At 49.2% G+C, this 16,770-nt stretch overlaps 7 protein-coding genes across 7 annotated transcripts; all 7 read left to right on the plus strand.

The window, feature by feature from the left end:
* The first annotated feature begins 667 nt into the window (after window positions 1-667).
* Window positions 668-2,943, plus strand: LOC136183999 (solute carrier family 15 member 4-like). The gene is made up of 3 exons (XM_065970813.1): window positions 668-938; window positions 997-1,050; window positions 1,131-2,943. The coding sequence occupies exons 2-3, from the start codon at window positions 1,015-1,017 to the stop codon at window positions 2,892-2,894; spliced, it is 1,800 nt and encodes a 599-aa protein (XP_065826885.1). The 5' UTR covers window positions 668-938; window positions 997-1,014; the 3' UTR covers window positions 2,895-2,943.
* Window positions 2,944-2,977: 34 nt separating this feature from the next.
* Window positions 2,978-4,750, plus strand: LOC136200085 (solute carrier family 15 member 4-like). The gene has a single exon (XM_065990409.1). It carries the CDS (start codon window positions 2,981-2,983, stop codon window positions 4,658-4,660), a length of 1,680 nt encoding a protein of 559 aa, XP_065846481.1. The 5' UTR covers window positions 2,978-2,980; the 3' UTR covers window positions 4,661-4,750.
* A 2,332-nt stretch (window positions 4,751-7,082) lies between these two features.
* Window positions 7,083-8,899, plus strand: LOC136200067 (solute carrier family 15 member 4-like). The gene has a single exon (XM_065990392.1). The coding sequence runs from the start codon at window positions 7,083-7,085 to the stop codon at window positions 8,772-8,774; it is 1,692 nt and encodes a 563-aa protein (XP_065846464.1). The 3' UTR covers window positions 8,775-8,899.
* Window positions 8,900-8,977: 78 nt separating this feature from the next.
* LOC136200307 (uncharacterized) lies at window positions 8,978-10,783 on the plus strand. Its single transcript, XM_065990685.1, has one exon. The coding sequence runs from the start codon at window positions 9,030-9,032 to the stop codon at window positions 10,767-10,769; it is 1,740 nt and encodes a 579-aa protein (XP_065846757.1). The 5' UTR covers window positions 8,978-9,029; the 3' UTR covers window positions 10,770-10,783.
* Window positions 10,784-10,941: 158 nt separating this feature from the next.
* On the plus strand, window positions 10,942-12,882 carry LOC136183457 (solute carrier family 15 member 3-like). The gene has a single exon (XM_065970112.1). It carries the CDS (start codon window positions 10,942-10,944, stop codon window positions 12,772-12,774), a length of 1,833 nt encoding a protein of 610 aa, XP_065826184.1. The 3' UTR covers window positions 12,775-12,882.
* Window positions 12,883-12,904: 22 nt separating this feature from the next.
* LOC136183458 (solute carrier family 15 member 4-like) lies at window positions 12,905-14,763 on the plus strand. Its single transcript, XM_065970113.1, has one exon. It carries the CDS (start codon window positions 12,906-12,908, stop codon window positions 14,691-14,693), a length of 1,788 nt encoding a protein of 595 aa, XP_065826185.1. The 5' UTR covers window position 12,905; the 3' UTR covers window positions 14,694-14,763.
* LOC136183459 (neutrophil cytosol factor 4-like) lies at window positions 14,652-16,750 on the plus strand. The gene is made up of 12 exons (XM_065970114.1): window positions 14,652-14,727; window positions 14,786-14,836; window positions 14,892-14,970; window positions 15,025-15,181; window positions 15,238-15,314; window positions 15,370-15,527; window positions 15,577-15,889; window positions 15,938-16,036; window positions 16,083-16,163; window positions 16,215-16,297; window positions 16,358-16,423; window positions 16,482-16,750. Exons 2-12 carry the CDS (start codon window positions 14,808-14,810, stop codon window positions 16,699-16,701), a joined length of 1,362 nt encoding a protein of 453 aa, XP_065826186.1. The 5' UTR covers window positions 14,652-14,727; window positions 14,786-14,807; the 3' UTR covers window positions 16,702-16,750.
* Window positions 16,751-16,770: the final 20 nt, after the last annotated feature.

Genomic DNA, 16,770 nt, shown 5'->3' on the forward strand with positions numbered 1-16,770 from the left:
CCAGTAGAAGGTCAGCGTTTTTTGTGTCCTGGGGGTCAGGTCATCTTTCGGGTATAGATTGCTAATCCGAGTGAGGAAATGCCACGAGACACTGGGCCCCCACACGTTTCTTTGGCGGAAAGTGAGCATACCTTAGCCAGACGCCCCACTCGGCTTAACGCGAGACGCCTGACTTCGCAAATCGAAGCCGTCCACGACCTTTATGACCCCCAGTGTCGATCTTAGCGTCGCAAGCAACGCCCATCCACTGTGCCTAGCAGCTTCAGTAAGGATCGACAAATGACAAACGCTTGATGACCAACGACCAGCTTCCCCAGCTCACGATCAACCTCAAGGGTTCAGCCCGTTGGCATCCCCCACCCTAGCGCAAGACTGAAGATTGGGCGTTGGTCCCGTCGCTTTTATATCGAAGATGATGCAATATCCTCTGGTGACCTCACTGTGATGAATTCACCAGGGCAACGAATCGCTGGTTGGCCGAGGAAGATCGCGCCAATTTTGCACGCGATCCTTTCCTGGCAAGATTTGGCGCTAGAAAAATGGCGGCTCCTTGGATTCGATCCACGTGAATCAATCGCATTCAAAGTACAATGAACGTTTGTTTCTCTCTGTAGATGCATAAGTGTCTTTGCTTCAAGTTCGCGCGCTCTCGTGGAGTTCCCGGCAGTGGCGTCGCAGTGGCGTCGCAGTGGCTTGCATCCGGCCGATTTCTGCCGTTGCTGACCCGTCCTTGAAGTCGCGCTCGCGGCGATCGAACGGACAAGCGTTGGACGAAGACGTAGTCTGTACGTACAAGCAAAGAAGGCGCGACAAGAGTCAAGACCGTCGATCCGCGCTCGATCGTCGCAAACGAGTGTTCCGACGGGGTTGCGATTGGTGTACGACTTGAAGGCAACTTCGATTCAAGCGGATTTCACAGCGAAAGGACTTAGCTTACTGTAACCTGAAACTGGGGCCCCCATAGAATCCTCGTCATTAAAAAAATTCAAATGCTAGGAACAGAAAGCGTCCTGTATGACAACGGTAGCAAATCAAATTAAAAAGCCGAAGGTGTGTCGTGTAAAATTTTGAATATTGTCACATGGTCGTAAATTGAATATCATCACGTGATCTTGTTTTTCTCAATGAAGGACCGTGACGCTCAAGAACAAGAAGGCGACGGCGAATTATCGCAAAGCGTCGTCAGTGCCGACGACGACGTGACTCTGCAGCAACGGAGGCGTTTCACATTCAGATTGGGATGCTTAGACGGTCTCGGTCCCCTTCTCCGTCTCATTCTCATGCAAGGTCTCGCGTCACTCGCAATCTATTCCATTATCATCAACGTCCCAACCTACGGCGCATTTCTCAGCTTCACCAAGGTGTCGAGCAGCCAAATAGCGCTCTTTCTCCAAGCAATTCTCTTTCTTCCTGGACCAATATTTGGATGGCTTGGAGATCGAAAGGTGTCGAAATTCAGAATGCTCTTTGCCGGTTTTTTTGGCATTCTTCTTGGATTGACTCTTGTAACAATCATTGCCGGAGTTTCTATGGCAGGACTCAGTCATCGGCATAAGATACATCAGGCCGTTTACTTTGTTGGAGCGGTGCTTGTCGCTCTGAGTGGAGCGGTGATCTACGTCGGTCTATTTCCTTACATGTTGGAGCACGCTCGCCGTTTGAGTCATCGCGTTTTGGCCGGCTTTTGTACTTGGGCCTACTTCTCCTACGGCGTGGGAACGATAATTGTTTCCATTCCCGGTGGCATATTGCAGATGGTGGACTTGTTTCCTAATTCTAGCAGCAACGAGGCTACCTCTGCCTCACGCCACTGCAGGATGGGATACACCGGCTTTGTATTAGCCTATTCTTTGGCCATTTTAGCGTCAATTTTGGCTCTTTTCATATTATTTCGGTGGAGAAAGAGCTTTGAGAAAGACGTGAATACGACACTCGAGTATCGACTGAGCTTGCGTGCAATACTCAAGTCCGCCTTCACTAAACATCCTCGAGCATACTACCAAGGCATGTATGATCGCGCGCCACTTCTGCCTTTTAAAACGCAGGTGCGACAAAGTAAGAGGAAGATGACGGAGGAGCTGCAAAAGCGTCTTTCCGTCATTGTACTGCCCTTGATGACTATGATAATCTATGGCTGTGTTGTTCAAGTCACTTACGTGTTGTATGTTGAACAAGGGGAGCGTCTCAACATCTCGTTTAAACATTTGAACCATAACTTATCATCATGTAAACATTTTAATTTTCTTGACCTGGCGCCTCCCATCACGTTATCGGCTTTCAACAGTCTGGCGCTTGTACTGGTTCTTCCCATCATCTACTTCTTTATCAATAACGTCTTTCCGCTTAATCATCTGAGTAGAATACGCTGGGGTATGATACTAGCTGCTCTCTCACTCATGTGCGCGTCGCTCGTCGAATGGGAGAGAACAAGGATCTTCTCTCGTGAATATCATAAGGGTTACGTTGTTATAGCCAACACAACTCTCACATTTGTCTATGTTAATCTTTCGTTCCTCTACCAAATACCGCAGCACGTTTTGATGGGACTGAGCCAGGGTCTCGTTCTTGTCGCCTCCGTTGAATTCGTTCTGTCGCGTGCTCCACCCGGCTACCGAGCAATCACTCTGGGTTTTCTCAACATGTGTACCGGAGTGGGAGTCGTCATTGGATTGTGCATTGGTATAATTTTGAAAAAGCTTTCTATTGCATATCCGACAATTCCTACTACATACCAAAAGGAGAAAACCAGTAAACCCTACGTATTTTATCTGACGTTACTCTATCTTTTGATTTTCAATATCGCCTTTTATCTGTGGGTAGAATATAGGCACAAGGACATTCAGAGACGGCTGCCTAGCAGCAGGCGACCTTCATCTGAACGACTTGCTGACTAGTTTATTTACTGCATTTCTTTTGAACTTATGGTTTCACATAAATTTTGTGCGAAGCACGCGCGCATCATCACGCCCACGTGCTCAGGATGGACGACGAAGACTCGGAAGCCGCGGAACCTCTCTATGTCCATACTTCTCCTCAACGTCGTCCTACGCTGTCACAAGCCAAAGCGTCGCTACTGCGCCTCATCGCTATCGCCGTGCTCGAACGCGTGGCGTTCTACAGCATCGAACTAAACGCTCTTCGCTCCTTCTCGCAATCGTACACCGAACTCAGCAACGTCATATCAACAACCCTATCGACGATGTTCGTCGGACTGCCGTACGTTCTCGCGCCTTTCTTCGGCATCGTCGCCGATTGCAAACTTGGCTACTACGCGACACTAACAATCGCTTTCGCTTTCTACACGATCGCGACGAGCGCAACGTGCGCTGTCGGCCGACTACTCGAATCCAACTCGACGTACGATCAAACGCGACTCGATGCGCTGCGCGGCGTCTACCTCGCCAGTCTCGTCGCGTTCGCGCTCGGCGCCGCCGCCGTACGGGCGACGCTCGTTCCGTACATGTTGGATCAGATCGAAGACGAGTATCGGCATCGACGACGACTACTCGAGAAGTTCTGCACGTTCGTCTACGTCGCGTTTAACGTCGCCGCGACGATCGGCGCGCTCGCTAGCTACGTCGAACTACGCCACGCCGTGCGACCGCGGCTCTTTTGGACCTATCTCCTAGCGCCCGTTGCCGCCTTTCTCGCTCTTCTCCTTTTGGTCATCTGGCGGAAAAAATACGGAAAGCATCGTCAGCGCGCCGATCGCTGTCCCAACGCGTGCACGATATTGGGAATGGGCTTCGGCTGCATTCGTCGTCGTCGTCGTCATGGCAACGAGCGAAGCAATGTCAAAATCGCTATTTTGATACCCGTTCTCGTCGCCGTCGTCTTCTATCGCGCCGTCTATAGCCGACTCGCGTCCTTTCACGAAATGTTTTCGCATTCCGACGCCTACGACAACGCAAAGTACGCGAACGTGACCAACGGCACGACCCTGACGTGTCCGAGTTTGCGCTGCGAGCCGACGCTCGGCTACTACGCCTCATTTCCACCCGGACTTCTCGTGCTGTTCGACACGATCTCCGTACTCCTTTCGGTGCCGGTCGTCTGGTACGTGCTTCGGCCCGTCTACGAGCGTTGCGTCGGCAAAGAACTCGACATGCTGACGCGAATCCACTGGGGCATTTTCCTCGTCGGCGTCGTCGTTCTCGGCGGCGTCGGCGTCGAAGTGGCACGACGCGTGGGTCCCGGCGCGATACGCTTCGCGTACACGTGCGCGATGGCGGGTCGCCGTCACTGTGTCGAAGTCGTGCCGTACAAGACGAAATTGTCGCCACTGGCGACGCTCGTTCCTCTGTACGCGCTCACCGGTCTGACCGAAGTTCTAGCTGTCATTGCCACAATGGAATTCGTTCTGTCGCGCGCGCCCAGAGAGCTTCGATGCACCGCGTACGGCGTGTACAATTTCGCTATTGGCGTGGGGATTTACGTGGGGGCCGCGTACCGCGAAATTGCGCGTAAGGAGGGTTTCTTTTTTCGTTCGTGGTCGAATTGTACGACGGCGGCGACGGCGACGGTCGTCGTGCCGTCGTACGAGCGTTCGGAAATGCGTGCGTGGATTTATTTTCTTGGTTTGGTTGGTTTGGCGTTCGTCAATTGGGCGGCGTTTTTTTGCGCTAAGAAACGTTGCCGATTCGTGAGACTGGAAACGTAATTCACACAATTTCAGTGTCACAAATTAGCGCTGATTTACTTTATATTTTGATAACCGTTTTGTGTTTTTTAAGGATGAAGCGTTTTATATAACTGCAAATTGTTTAGCTACGATTATGATTAGGATATATATGAAACTTTTATTGGTCTTATTTTTTTCTGTTTCTAGTGAGCTTGAAGCTATTTCTCCTCCGGCAGCGGGATTCTTTTCTCCCACGTAATCACGTGTATAGTCATATCACATGAGCCCCATGGAGGACGAAGAGACGACATCGCTTCAACGCCCGTTTCTCAGTGGAAGATGGCAAGACGAGAAGCGAAGTTCTACTGTCAGGTACAATCTAGCCCGTCTTCTTTTGTTCTCTTTCTCGAACGAGTCGCCTTTTACACCATCCTGTACGATCTAACAAACTTCACTTCAAACGTGTTGAACGTCTCCTCCAACTGGGCGACGGCCATATCGGACATTTTCTTCGGAACAGCCTACTTTTTCCCTATCGTATTCGGTGCTCTCTCTGACAGAAAACTAGGATATTATCCCACTCTTGTGGCAGCCTTTTCAATTGCTCCTATAGCAACAGGCGGAATATGCTGTTTGGCATATTACGCTGGACAATCGAACAAAACCCTCTTTCTCTACCTCTACGCTGCTAGCCTAGCTGTCTTTGCTCTGTGTAAAGCGGCTGTAAGTGCCAATCTCATTCCGTACATGCTCGAGCAGATGGGTGAAGAGGACAAGAATAGACGCAATCTCGTATCATACTTTTGGTCCATTGCATATGCTACAATCAATGTTGGAAGCATGGCGGCAATGTTTTTAAACCTGCTCAAGACTCCCTACGGTAGTGGCTATGACATATAGTGTGGACGTATTTGTTTCCGCCCGTAGCTCGCTTTACTGACGCTAATCGTTTGGAGAAGGGAATACAGGAGCCATTCTATCGAGCCGCGAGCCGACTACTGGCCCAACTTCTGTTCCATTCTTGCGACGGGGTTCGGGTGTTACAGAGAAAAGTACACTCCTCCCTACTACGATGCAACCGACTTGCCGCTTAAGAACGCGAAAGAAGTGGAACAGGACAGGCGGGACGAGCATCGAAAGCGCCTCGGAGTTCTCGTTCCCGTTCTAGCAAGCCTTTTTGTCTACTACACCGTTGACAGTCAAGTGACAACCGCGTTTCCCGGTGGCATATTGCAGATGGTGAACTTGTTTCCTAATTCCAGCAGCAACGAGGCTACCTCAGCCTCACGCCCCTGCAGAATGGGATACACCGGCTTTGTATTAGCCTATTCTTTAGCCATTTTAGCGTCAATTTTGGCTCTTTTCATATTATTTTGGTGGAGAAAGAGCTTTGAGAAAGACGTGAATACGACACTCGAGTATCGACTGAGCTTGCGTGCAATACTCAAGTCCGCCTTCACTAAACATCCTCGAGCATACTACCAAGGCATGTATGATCGCGCGCCACTTCTGCCTTTTAAAACGCAGGTGCGACAAAGTAAGAGGAAGATGACGGAGGAGCTGCAAAAGCGTCTTTCCGTCATTGTACTGCCCTTGATGACAATGATCATCTATGGCTGTGTTGTTCAAGTCACTTACGTGTTGTATGTTGAACAAGGGGAGCGTCTCAACATCTCGTTTAAACACTTGAACCATAGCTTATCATCATGTAAACATTTTAATTTTCTTGACCTGGCGCCTCCCATCACGTTATCGGCTTTCAACAGTCTGGCGCTTGTACTGGTTCTTCCCATCATCTACTGTTTTATCAATAACGTCTTTCCGCTTAATCATCTGAGTAGAATACGCTGGGGTATGATACTAGCTGCTCTATCACTCATGTGCGCGTCACTCGTCGAATGGGAGAGAACAAGGATCTTCTCTCGTGAATATCATAAGGGTTACGTTGTTATAGCCAACACAACTCTCACATTTGTCTATGTTAATCTTTCGTTCCTCTACCAAATACCGCAGCACGTTTTGATGGGACTGAGCCAGGGTCTCGTTCTTGTCGCCTCCGTTGAATTCGTTCTGTCGCGTGCTCCACCCGGCTACCAAGCAATCACTCTGGGTTTTCTCAACATGTGTACCGGAGTGGGAGTCGTCATTGGATTGTGCATTGGTATAATTTTGAAAAAGCTTTCTATTGCATATCCGACAATTCCTACTACATACCAAAAGGAGAAAACCAGTAAACCCTACGTATTTTATCTGACGTTACTCTATCTTTTGATTTTCAATATCGCCTTTTATCTGTGGGTAGAATATAGGCACAAGGACATTCAGAGACGGCTGCCTAGCAGCAGGCGACCTTCATCTGAACGACTTGCTGACTAGTTTATTTACTGCATTTCTTTTGAACTTATGGTTTCACATAAATTTTGTGCGAAGCACGCGCGCAGCCACATTTCATCACGCCCACATGGACGAAGACTCGGAAGCGGAGCGTCTCCACATCCACACTTCCTCTCAACGTCGTCCAACGCTGCTGTCACAAGCCAAAGCGTCGCTACTACGCCTAATCGCGATCGCCGTGCTCGAACGCGTGGCGTTCTACAGCATCGAACTAAACGCTCTTAGCTCCTTCTCGCAATCGTACACCGAATTCAGCGACGTCATAACGACAGCCCTATCGACGATATTCGTCGGACTATCGTTCGCTCTCGCGCCCCTCTTCGGCATCGTCGCCGATCGCAAACTCGGCTACTACGCGACACTTACAGTCGCCTTCGCTTTCTACACGATCGCGACGAGCGCAACGTGCGCTGTCGGCCGACTACTCGAATCCAATTCGACGTACGATCAAACGCGACTCGATGCGCTGCGCGGCGTCTATCTCGCCAGTCTCGTCGCGTTCGCGCTCAGCGCCGCCGCCGTACGAGCGACGCTCGTTCCCTACATGTTGGATCACATCGAAGACGAGTATCGGCGTCGACGGCGACTACTCGAGAAGTTCTGCACTTTCGTCTACGTCGCTTTCAACGTCTCCGCGACGATCGGCGCGCTCGCTAGCTACGTCGAACTGCGCCACGCCGCGCAACCGCGCCTCTTTTGGACGTATCTCGTGGCGCCCGTTGCCGCCTTTCTCGCTCTTCTCCTTTTGATCGTCGGGCGGAAAAAATACCGGAAACATCGCCAGCGCGCCGATCGCTGTCCCAACGCGTGCACGATATTGGGAATGGGCTTCGGCTGCATTCGCCGTCTTCGTCGTTCTCGTCGTCATGGCAACGAGCAAAGCAACGCCCAATTCGCTATTTTAATGCCCGTTCTCGTTGCCGTCGTCTTCTATCGCGCCGTCTATAGCGGAATCGGAATGGAGTCCTTTCACGAAATGTTTTCGCATTCCGACGCCTACGACAATTCGAAATACGCAAACGTGACCAACGGCACGACACTGACGTGTCCTAGTGCGCGCTTCGAGCCGACGCTCGGCCACTACGCCTCATTTCCGCCCGGACTTCTTGAGCTATTCGACACGATCTCCGTACTCCTTTCGGTGCCGATCGTCTGGTACGTGCTTCGGCCCGTCTACGAGCGTTGCGTCGGCAAAGAACTCGACATGCTGACGCGAATTCACTGTGGCATCTTCGTAGTCGGTCTCGTCGTTCTCGGCGGCGTCGGCGTCGAAGTGGCACGACGCGTGGGTTCCGGCGCGATACGCTTTGCGTACACGTGCGCGACGGTCGGTCGTCGTCACTGTGTCGAAGTCGTGCCGTACAAGACGAAATTGTCGCCACTGGCGACGCTCGTTCCTCTGTACGCGCTCACCGGTCTGACCGAAGTTCTAGCTGTTATTGCCACAATGGAATTCGTTCTGTCGCGCGCGCCCAGAGAGCTTCGATGCACCGCGTACGGCGTGTACAATTTCGCTATTGGCGTGGGGATTTACGTGGGGGCCGCGTACCGCGAAATTGCGCGTAAGGAGGGTTTCTTTTTTCGTTCGTGGTCGAATTGTACGACGGCGGCGATGGCGACGGTCGTCGTGCCGTCGTACGAGCGTTCGGAAATGCGTGCGTGGATTTATTTTCTTGGTTTGGTTGGTTTGGCGTTCGTCAATTGGGCGGCATTTTTTTGCGTTAAGAAGCGTTGCCGTTTCGTGAGACTGGAAACGTAATCCACACGTTTTCAGTCTCACAAATTAACGTTGACATTTTGGGTTTTTTTTTCTATTTCGTTAAACGCCTTTATATAAATTGGTTATGCTGATTTATACTAATTGCAAATTATTAGAAAGATAAAGTGGTGTGATTGTGATGTACAGAGTCCTCTTAATTGGTTTTTTTTTTCTGTTTCTAGTAAGCTTGAAGCTATTTCTCCTCCGGCGGCGGAATTCTTTTCTCCCACGTAATCACGTGTATAGTCATATCACATGAGCCCCATGGAGGACGAAGAGACGACATCGCTTCAACGCCCGTTTCTCAGTGGAAGATGGCAAGACGAGGAGCGAAGTTCTACTGTCAGGTACAATCTCTCCCGTCTTCTTTTTGTTCTCTTTCTCGAACGAGTCGCCTTTTACACCATCTTGTACGACATAACAAACTTCGCTTCAAACGTGTTGAATGTCAGCTCCAGCTGGGCGACGGCCATATCGGACATTTTCTTCGGAACAGCGTACTTTTTCCCTCTTCTATTCGGTGCTGCATCCGACAGAAAACTAGGATACTATCCCACTCTCGTTGCAGCCTTTACGATTGCTCCTATAGCAACAGGTGGAATATGCAGTTTGGCATACTACGCTGGACAATCAGAAAGTCAATTCGAAGCCAAGTTCTTTTATGCCTACGCTGCTAGCCTGGCCGTCTTTGCTCTTTGTGCAGCGGCTATAAATGCCAACCTCATTCCGTACATGCTCGAGCAGATGGGCGAAGAGGACAGGAATAGACGCAAGCTCGTATCCTACTTTTGGTTCATTGCATATGCTGCAATCAATGTTGGAAGCACGACGGCAAATTTTGTAAGCCTGCTCAAACGTCCCTATAGTCGTGGCTACGACATAGTGTGGACGTATTTAGTTCCGCCCGTAGCTCTTTTCATTGCTTTATTGACGCTAATCGTTTGGAGAAGGGAATACAGGAGCCATGGCGTTGAGCCGCGAGCCGACTACTGGCCCAACTTCTGTTCAATTCTTGCGACGGGGTTCGGGTGTTACAGAGAAAAGTACACTCCTCCCTACTACGATGCAACTGACTTGCCGCTTAAGAACGCGAAAGAAGTGGAACAGGACAGACGGGACGAGCATCGAAAACGCCTCGGAGTTCTCGTTCCCGTTCTTGCAAGTCTTCTTGTCTACTACACGGTTTATAGCCAAATGACGAGCTCGTTTACTGATCAAGCAAAAAGCGCTAACGTCTACAGCAGCAACAGTCTAACAGAAAAAGGACCTTATGGCAGCAATATAACGTTCAACATAACGTTCAACTGCACTAACCAAAACAGCTCGCATTACTCTTACAAATTTCCTATTGTGCTTCTAAACATTCCTGATTCGGTTGGAGTTCTTATCGCCATACCATTGATATGGTTTATCTTTAGACCGCTTTACGAAAGAATTTTCGTCAAGCAAATCACAATATTGACAAAGATGCGCTGGGGCATGGTGATCGCTTTCCTCGCCATTGTCTGCGCTCTAGTCGTCGAAATCGTTCGTCAGAACACTGATATGTACTATGCTTACACATGCCCCAGCAACAATTCCATTGAAGCGATTCCATATTCAGCGTCTCTTTCTGTAGCAACCCTGGTACCGCAGTATTTACTAATCGGCTTTAGCGAGACTTTCACCCTAATCGGCGCGATGGAATTTGTGCTGTCGCGTGCGCCCAGAGAGTATCGCTGCACAGCATATGCTTTGAACTACGCCGTTTCAGGATTGGCGTTTTACTTGAGCGCTTTTCTCATTTACGTTTTCAACAAATGTGATCTCTACTTTCAACAATCACGACGAGTTGCAAACGATTTCGTTCTGAATCGTCGGTTGACTTGGATATACTACCTTAGCATAGCCATCATGATGCTAATCAGCATTTTTGTATTTTCATGCATAAAGATGCGGCACAAGGACGTACTTCGCAAGTACCGCGAACAGATTCAGAAAACGGAACAAAGTTAAATCAAAACTGTGGTCGCCTACGATAAACAGAGATTCCTTCATGCAGTCTAGTAATATGAAAATGAGCATCACGATTGAATTTTCAGCTCCTTCAGAACGATGTCTTCGAAAACGCCTCCCACTCACGTGCAAACGCGCGGTAACGTTTTACACTCTGCATGACTCTGGCCTAATGAATTACGATGTTGACGCAGACCGGCGGCCGAAGTTGCCGCTGTTTCCTCGTCGTCCTCGCAAGAAGGGATTTTCCTGTGAACTGTCACCCGGCCGAAAAGCGACGATTCTACTCATGATCGTGCTCATGTTCGAACGATTTTCCTTCTACGCAATCACTCTAAACATCGCAACGTTCTCCACAATCGTCCTCGGATTCGCGCAAGTAGACATCGGCGCAATAACGATTTGCACGATTGGCTCCGCTTATTTCTTTGCACCGCTCTTCGGTTGGCTTTCAGACCGAAAATTCGGCTACTATAAAATCCTCGTCACGTCGTTCGCTTTCTACATCGTAGCCAGCTGCCTAGTCGGTGCATCGGGGCTCGACATGATCCTACAACCAAGCTACAACGTATCTACGAACAGTACGAGCGACGTGCGATATTTCTACAGACCCCGCGTCCTCTATCTAATCGGTCTCGGTCTAATGGTGCCGTGCGTCTCGGCTGTTCGCGCCAATCTCATTCCCTACATCCTGGAACAGCTCAGCGACGGCTCCGAGAAACGTCGCGTTATATCGAAATTGATTAGCATCGCTTACGTCGTCATCAACGTGGGAGCGTCGCTGTCGCCGCTGCTCGGATTTTTCCGCGATCCGCTGCCTAAAATTAAATCCAAGAATGTCGACGTTGACCTTCTCTGGGTCTATGCATGTGTTGTTGCACCAATAGGCCTATCGATCGCTCTATTTGTCTTAGTCAAGTGGAGAAGGAGCTACCGAGATTACGAAGCGACGCGAGCGCGACTCGACTATTCGCCCAACGTGCGATCGATTCTCTCGACGGCGTGTGGATGCTATGCGGAAAACGAGCCGACTTATTACGATCGATCCGAAATGCCGTACAAGAACGACGCCGATAAGAAAGCGGATCGACTCAATGAACACCGTAAACGACTCGCCGTCATCGTGCCCGTTTTCGGATCTCTCCTCATCTACAGCATCGTCGACGGGCAGATGGATAGTTCGTTCAACGATCAGTTATATCATCTGCAATTGTACAACGACTCGTCGTTCCGTCTTAAGCCAAACGACGTAATCTACTGCGGCGGCAACGAATCACTTGAGGCCACTAAATTCGTTGTGCCGCCGGCTCTTGTTGGCGTTGTCAATTCGCTAGCCGTTATCGTCACCGTTCCCATGCTCTGGCTCGTTGTCTATCCCATCTACGAACGCGTCGTCAAGACCGAATTTGCGATGATGAATCGAATTCTCTGGGGCATGATTTTCGCCATGTTTGCCGTCTTCTGCGCCATGGTCGTCGAAATGAGTCGCGCTCTCGCCGGTCTCTATAGACCGACGCGCTACGCGTACGTCTGTACGCAACTTCTTACGAGTCATTTTCTAACGGTCGTGCCCTATTCGCCTATATCGATATTTGCCCAAGTGCCACAGTACGCTTTTAGCGGCGTCGCCGAGGCGCTGAGCAACATAGCGACGATGGAGTTCTTGCTCTCTCGGGCGCCGAGGGAATTTCGATGCACCGTTTTTTCGCTATTCTACTTTTTAAAAGGAATAGGATACTATCTTGGAGGGTTGTTGGGGCTTACAGCTTCCCAGTTGGGATTGTACTTTACGTCTTGGAGTGAGACAAATTACAAGTTCGTCGTGAAGTATTTCGATTCGTCGCGGAATAAAACTTGGATATATTTTCTCATCATTTTTGTGGGCATGGTCATCAGCTGCTTTTTCTTCATTCGAGTGAAGGAAAAGCACAAGGACGTCGTAAGGAAGTATAGGCAGGAGCCAAGGAAGAAGACTCGGAGAAAGCGCTACGCCAGTATGATCTAGGTATTACTCTCTGGTCGCATTCGCATTTTATTGGCTGCAATAACTACATGTGCAAATCTAGTACGGGAGTTTTTTGTGTTCTCATCACATGACGCTTTCAGTTTCTGGGAGGACAAAGAGACAATTAGAAGATGGCCAACAGTTTGGACGACGAAGAGCCGCTTCACGCGGACGTCAAAAAGAGAAAGAGAACGTCTCTAACAGACGGCCAGAAAGCGACCGCAAGCCTTCTCGTTTTTCTACTCTTCGAGCGAATCGCCTTCTATGCGATCACATTCAACATGAGCACGTTCGCCACCTCCTGTCTCGGCTTCAAGCCCGCCGAAGCCACCATAATTGTCACGTGCACAGTAGGCACCGCCTATTTGATAGCCCCACTCTTCGGTTGGCTCTCGGACCGAAAATTCGGCTACTTCAACGTTCTCGCGACGGCAGCGATTTTCTACATTGTAGCAAGCTGTTTTGTATGCGCCGCCGCTTTCGACACCGCTCTTGTATTTTCAAATGTCACAGATCCGAGTGTCATCTTGAACACAATCGGGCGACCACGTGCCTTTTATCTCGTCGGTCTTGGTATGATGGTACCGTGCGTATCAGCAATACGAGCCAATCTCGTTCCATTCATGCTGGAACAGTTGGGCAACGGTGCTGAAAAACGACGTGTCATGGATAAATTCGTCAGCGTCTGCTACTTTGTAATTAACGTTGGAGCAACTTTATCAAACGTACTCGCATTTGGACTTCAAGGGCAAAGAGGTCCAGGGAAAAAAGCGGAAGCGAATACGGGCTTCTTTTGGATGTATCTGTCTGCGCCTGTGTGCCTCCTGGCGGCATTGATTATACTTTTCACGTGGCGAAAACGCTATCGAATCTCCAGAAAACGAGACTTTCACTACAACCTCACATTACGATCAATACTATCAACAGCATGTGGATGCTATAAAGAAACATATCCAAATAGTGATGACGTAGAGAAGCGGAGAGCTGATGGATATCGTCGTCGACTTGCCGTCATTGTGCCTGTAGTCGGCTCCCTCATTGCGTACAATATTGTCTATGGCCAGACGACCAGCTCTTTTGTTGATCAGGCGTTTCACTTGGAACTCTACAGTGAAAAGGCGTTTAAAAATGTGACTGTAAACAGCATCGTTGGCTGCGGACATAACAAATCTACCGTCGTCGTAAATCATCCACACTATGTAGTGCCACCATCTGCAATCAGTTTCTTTGACACGGTCACCATCGTTCTTTTTGTACCCGCCGTCTGGTGGATCGTCTATCCGATCTACGAACGCGTTGCCGGGAAGGAGTTCAGCATGATGAATCGCATTTTCTGGGGCATGATTTTCGCCATGATTTCCGTCCTGAGTGCCATGAGCGTCGAATTGGCACGTCGACTGAGCAGCGCCGATATTCGCTATGCGTACGTTTGCACGAAATTTGCCGATACTAGTCGTCTCCTGATCGTTTCCTACTCGTCGATATCGCTTGCTGCACAGATTCCTCAATATGTCTTTGTCGGCGCTGCTGAAGTGCTCAGTGGCATTGCCTTTCAGGAATTTCTTCTGTCGCGCGCGCCGCGCGAGTTTCGCTGCACCGTTTATTCGCTCTACTACACGTTGATTGGCAATGGATACTATCTCGGCACTGCTCTCAGTTTTGCTGCCTCCGAGCTATACTTCAAATCTGACGGCAACGGCAACGGCAAGCCATACCGTGTGAAAGAGTTGAAGCCGTCTGACATCAAGACGTGGGCGTATTTTCTTATTATTTTTGTGTTCATGGCACTCAGTTGCCTCTTCTTCCATCACGTTAAGAAGAAGCATCGAGATGTTCCATTGGTCGAACCAATGTCAGTGGAAAGAAAGAGATCATATGGAAGCGATAGCATAAAGAGTAGTAACTCTACTCGCGTCTGAATCGGGCATTTTGTTGATTGACATCTCCTAATTGGTATATGAGTGTCTGAATAATTTTGGCTTCCGCCGTTTATTTATCCTGCATACTGTAGCGTGCGCACGAGTACATGCCTGATGCCTCCCCAAACGATAAGAAGCAAAGAGTGAGCCAAGAAAGCTACCAAAGCATTGCATTGCGAGATAACTTGTACTGGCCAGGCAATCGGATGAAGATGACGACGTTATCGACGTCGATATCGTCGACATCGAAAAGCGACGCGAAATGCAGAAATACTACGTAAGCTGAAGCAACGACGAGACTCACAAGCAAATCGTTTCGCATCGTTCGCAGGTCTACGTTATCGAGGTGACTTTGAGATCGAAGAAACGCTACATCATCTATCGACGCTACAATCAATTTCACAACCTCGGCAGCAATCTCGAAGAGCGTTTTCCAATCGAAGCGGGCTACATCAGCGCAAAGGAGCGCGTTTTGCCGTCGTTACCAAGTGCGAGCCACCCACCACTAAGAAAACTGAGCACCGTATACATTTTTCATTTCTAGAAAAAAAGTTTATGGGCCGTAGCGCCATTCGCGACGTTGCTCAGGAACGGCTGCCTCAACTGACTGCATATCTGCGAGTATTGTTACTTTTATCGTCTATGGGACGCTTTTTTGGAGGAGGAATCTCTTTAGACCGTTTTGCTGTCTCTACCTCGAAAGATTTCGCGCGACCCATGCGTCGAACAATTCATTAGGGAAAAGGACTACGATTCCAAACCGTATAAAGGTCGTTACTCATTTCGAAGAAAATTGACGGGTTCGACAGATCCAAGCACCGACACCAGGAAACGGTTAGTAGCAACGACATTCAATGTTGTAAGAAAACGCGTTTTCTTTTAGGCCTCCTCCGCCTACCAAAGCTTTGCCTAACGTTCCCAAGTCGAGATCTAGCGGCTCGTCATCGCAGCAGGCTCCCAAGAGGCCGACAAGTGGCCCTCCTCCTTTGCCTTCAAACAAACCCGTGTCTTCGCTGTCTCCAACAAAGACATCGCTTTCTGTTCCGATTCCGTCGTTTTTGGCACCGGCGTCAAAGCCGGGCGTCAAGCCGAAGCCAAGCGTGCCGTCGAAGCCTCCCGCTGTTGGTTCGAAACCAAAGCCAAAGCCAAATCCTCCGCCGTTGGCTCTCAAGCCAATTACGGGACCTAGAGCAAAAGTAAGATTTGATAATATTTTTTTCTGGGTACCTTATAGGGTGTTTTAGGCTTTGTATAATTATGAAGCACGGCAGTCTGACGAGTTATCGTTTTCTAAGGGCGACATGATGAAATTGCGGCAGCGACTTGATGACGGCTGGGTTGAGGTAACAAGGGAATTGATTATCTTTACACCAGCCATTATCGCACTAGGGTCAATTGAACGGAAAAATTGGAATTGCTCCTGTCACGTACATTGAGATCATCGAAGATCTCCAATTGGAGCATTCAACTGTGAGTAATCTATAATGCTGTAGTACATCTACAGGTGCATGTGTTTCTAAGGACGAGTGGGACACCGATGATTGGGATGACGACGATGACGAAGGTGAAGTCACGTTGGCTTGTTTTTACAAGGGAAGAGAAAGGTCTTTAGGAACACACGATGAGAGTATACGTAATCAGTTTTCGGTCTGATTTTTTGAAAGGGATGTTACTGTTTCAGCTGCAATGGCCTCAGAACCGGTCTACGAGGAGCTATTCCACATTATAAGGTAAAGAACCGAAACGTCAATAAATAAATTATTTCGCGAGCTAATGGTTTCCTGTCAGTTCGGCGCTCAAACAGACTGACATAGTCCTAAACTATAAAGACCGAAGTGATGAATTGGTGCGGCTGGTTGATAACACGGATATGGCGCTGCTGGTCAAAGAGGGGGTTCCCAAGCAACTGAAGTCAGCTGATCACGTTCCTTGGCAAATCTACGTCACGCGTTCAGGAGATCTGTCCGTGTATAGCGTTAAACCAAAAAAGCAGAAGAAAAAGCAATGAAACAGTATTTTTATAGGGGAGGGCGCATTATTATTCTATTATATCCCTGCTTACGTCACGCGCACGTCA

Source organism: Oscarella lobularis, chromosome 2 (assembly GCF_947507565.1).
Source record: "Oscarella lobularis chromosome 2, ooOscLobu1.1, whole genome shotgun sequence".
Taxonomy (NCBI): Eukaryota; Metazoa; Porifera; class Homoscleromorpha; order Homosclerophorida; family Oscarellidae; genus Oscarella; species Oscarella lobularis.

What these genes read in the sequence shown, in the direction of transcription:
- LOC136183459 (XM_065970114.1), top strand. Translation starts at nt 14,808, where the DNA reads ATGCCTCCCCAAACGATAAGAAGCAAAGA. An exon ending in CGTTTTGCCGTCGTTACCAA is followed by an intron (nt 15,182 to 15,237) that starts GTGCGAGCCACC and finishes TTTCATTTCTAG; the next exon opens with AAAAAAAGTTTATGGGCCGT. An exon ending in AACTGACTGCATATCTGCGA is followed by an intron (nt 15,315 to 15,369) that starts GTATTGTTACTT and finishes GAATCTCTTTAG; the next exon opens with ACCGTTTTGCTGTCTCTACC.
- LOC136183999 (XM_065970813.1), top strand. Translation starts at nt 1,015, where the DNA reads ATGACAACGGTAGCAAATCAAATTAAAAAGCCGAAG. An exon ending in ATCAAATTAAAAAGCCGAAG is followed by an intron (nt 1,051 to 1,130) that starts GTGTGTCGTGTA and finishes TTCTCAATGAAG; the next exon opens with GACCGTGACGCTCAAGAACA.
- LOC136200085 (XM_065990409.1), top strand. Translation starts at nt 2,981, where the DNA reads ATGGACGACGAAGACTCGGAAGCCGCGGAACCTCTCTATGTCCATACT.
- LOC136183458 (XM_065970113.1), top strand. Translation starts at nt 12,906, where the DNA reads ATGGCCAACAGTTTGGACGACGAAGAGCCGCTTCACGCGGACGTCAAA.
- LOC136200067 (XM_065990392.1), top strand. Translation starts at nt 7,083, where the DNA reads ATGGACGAAGACTCGGAAGCGGAGCGTCTCCACATCCACACTTCCTCT.
- LOC136183457 (XM_065970112.1), top strand. Translation starts at nt 10,942, where the DNA reads ATGAATTACGATGTTGACGCAGACCGGCGGCCGAAGTTGCCGCTGTTT.
- LOC136200307 (XM_065990685.1), top strand. Translation starts at nt 9,030, where the DNA reads ATGAGCCCCATGGAGGACGAAGAGACGACATCGCTTCAACGCCCGTTT.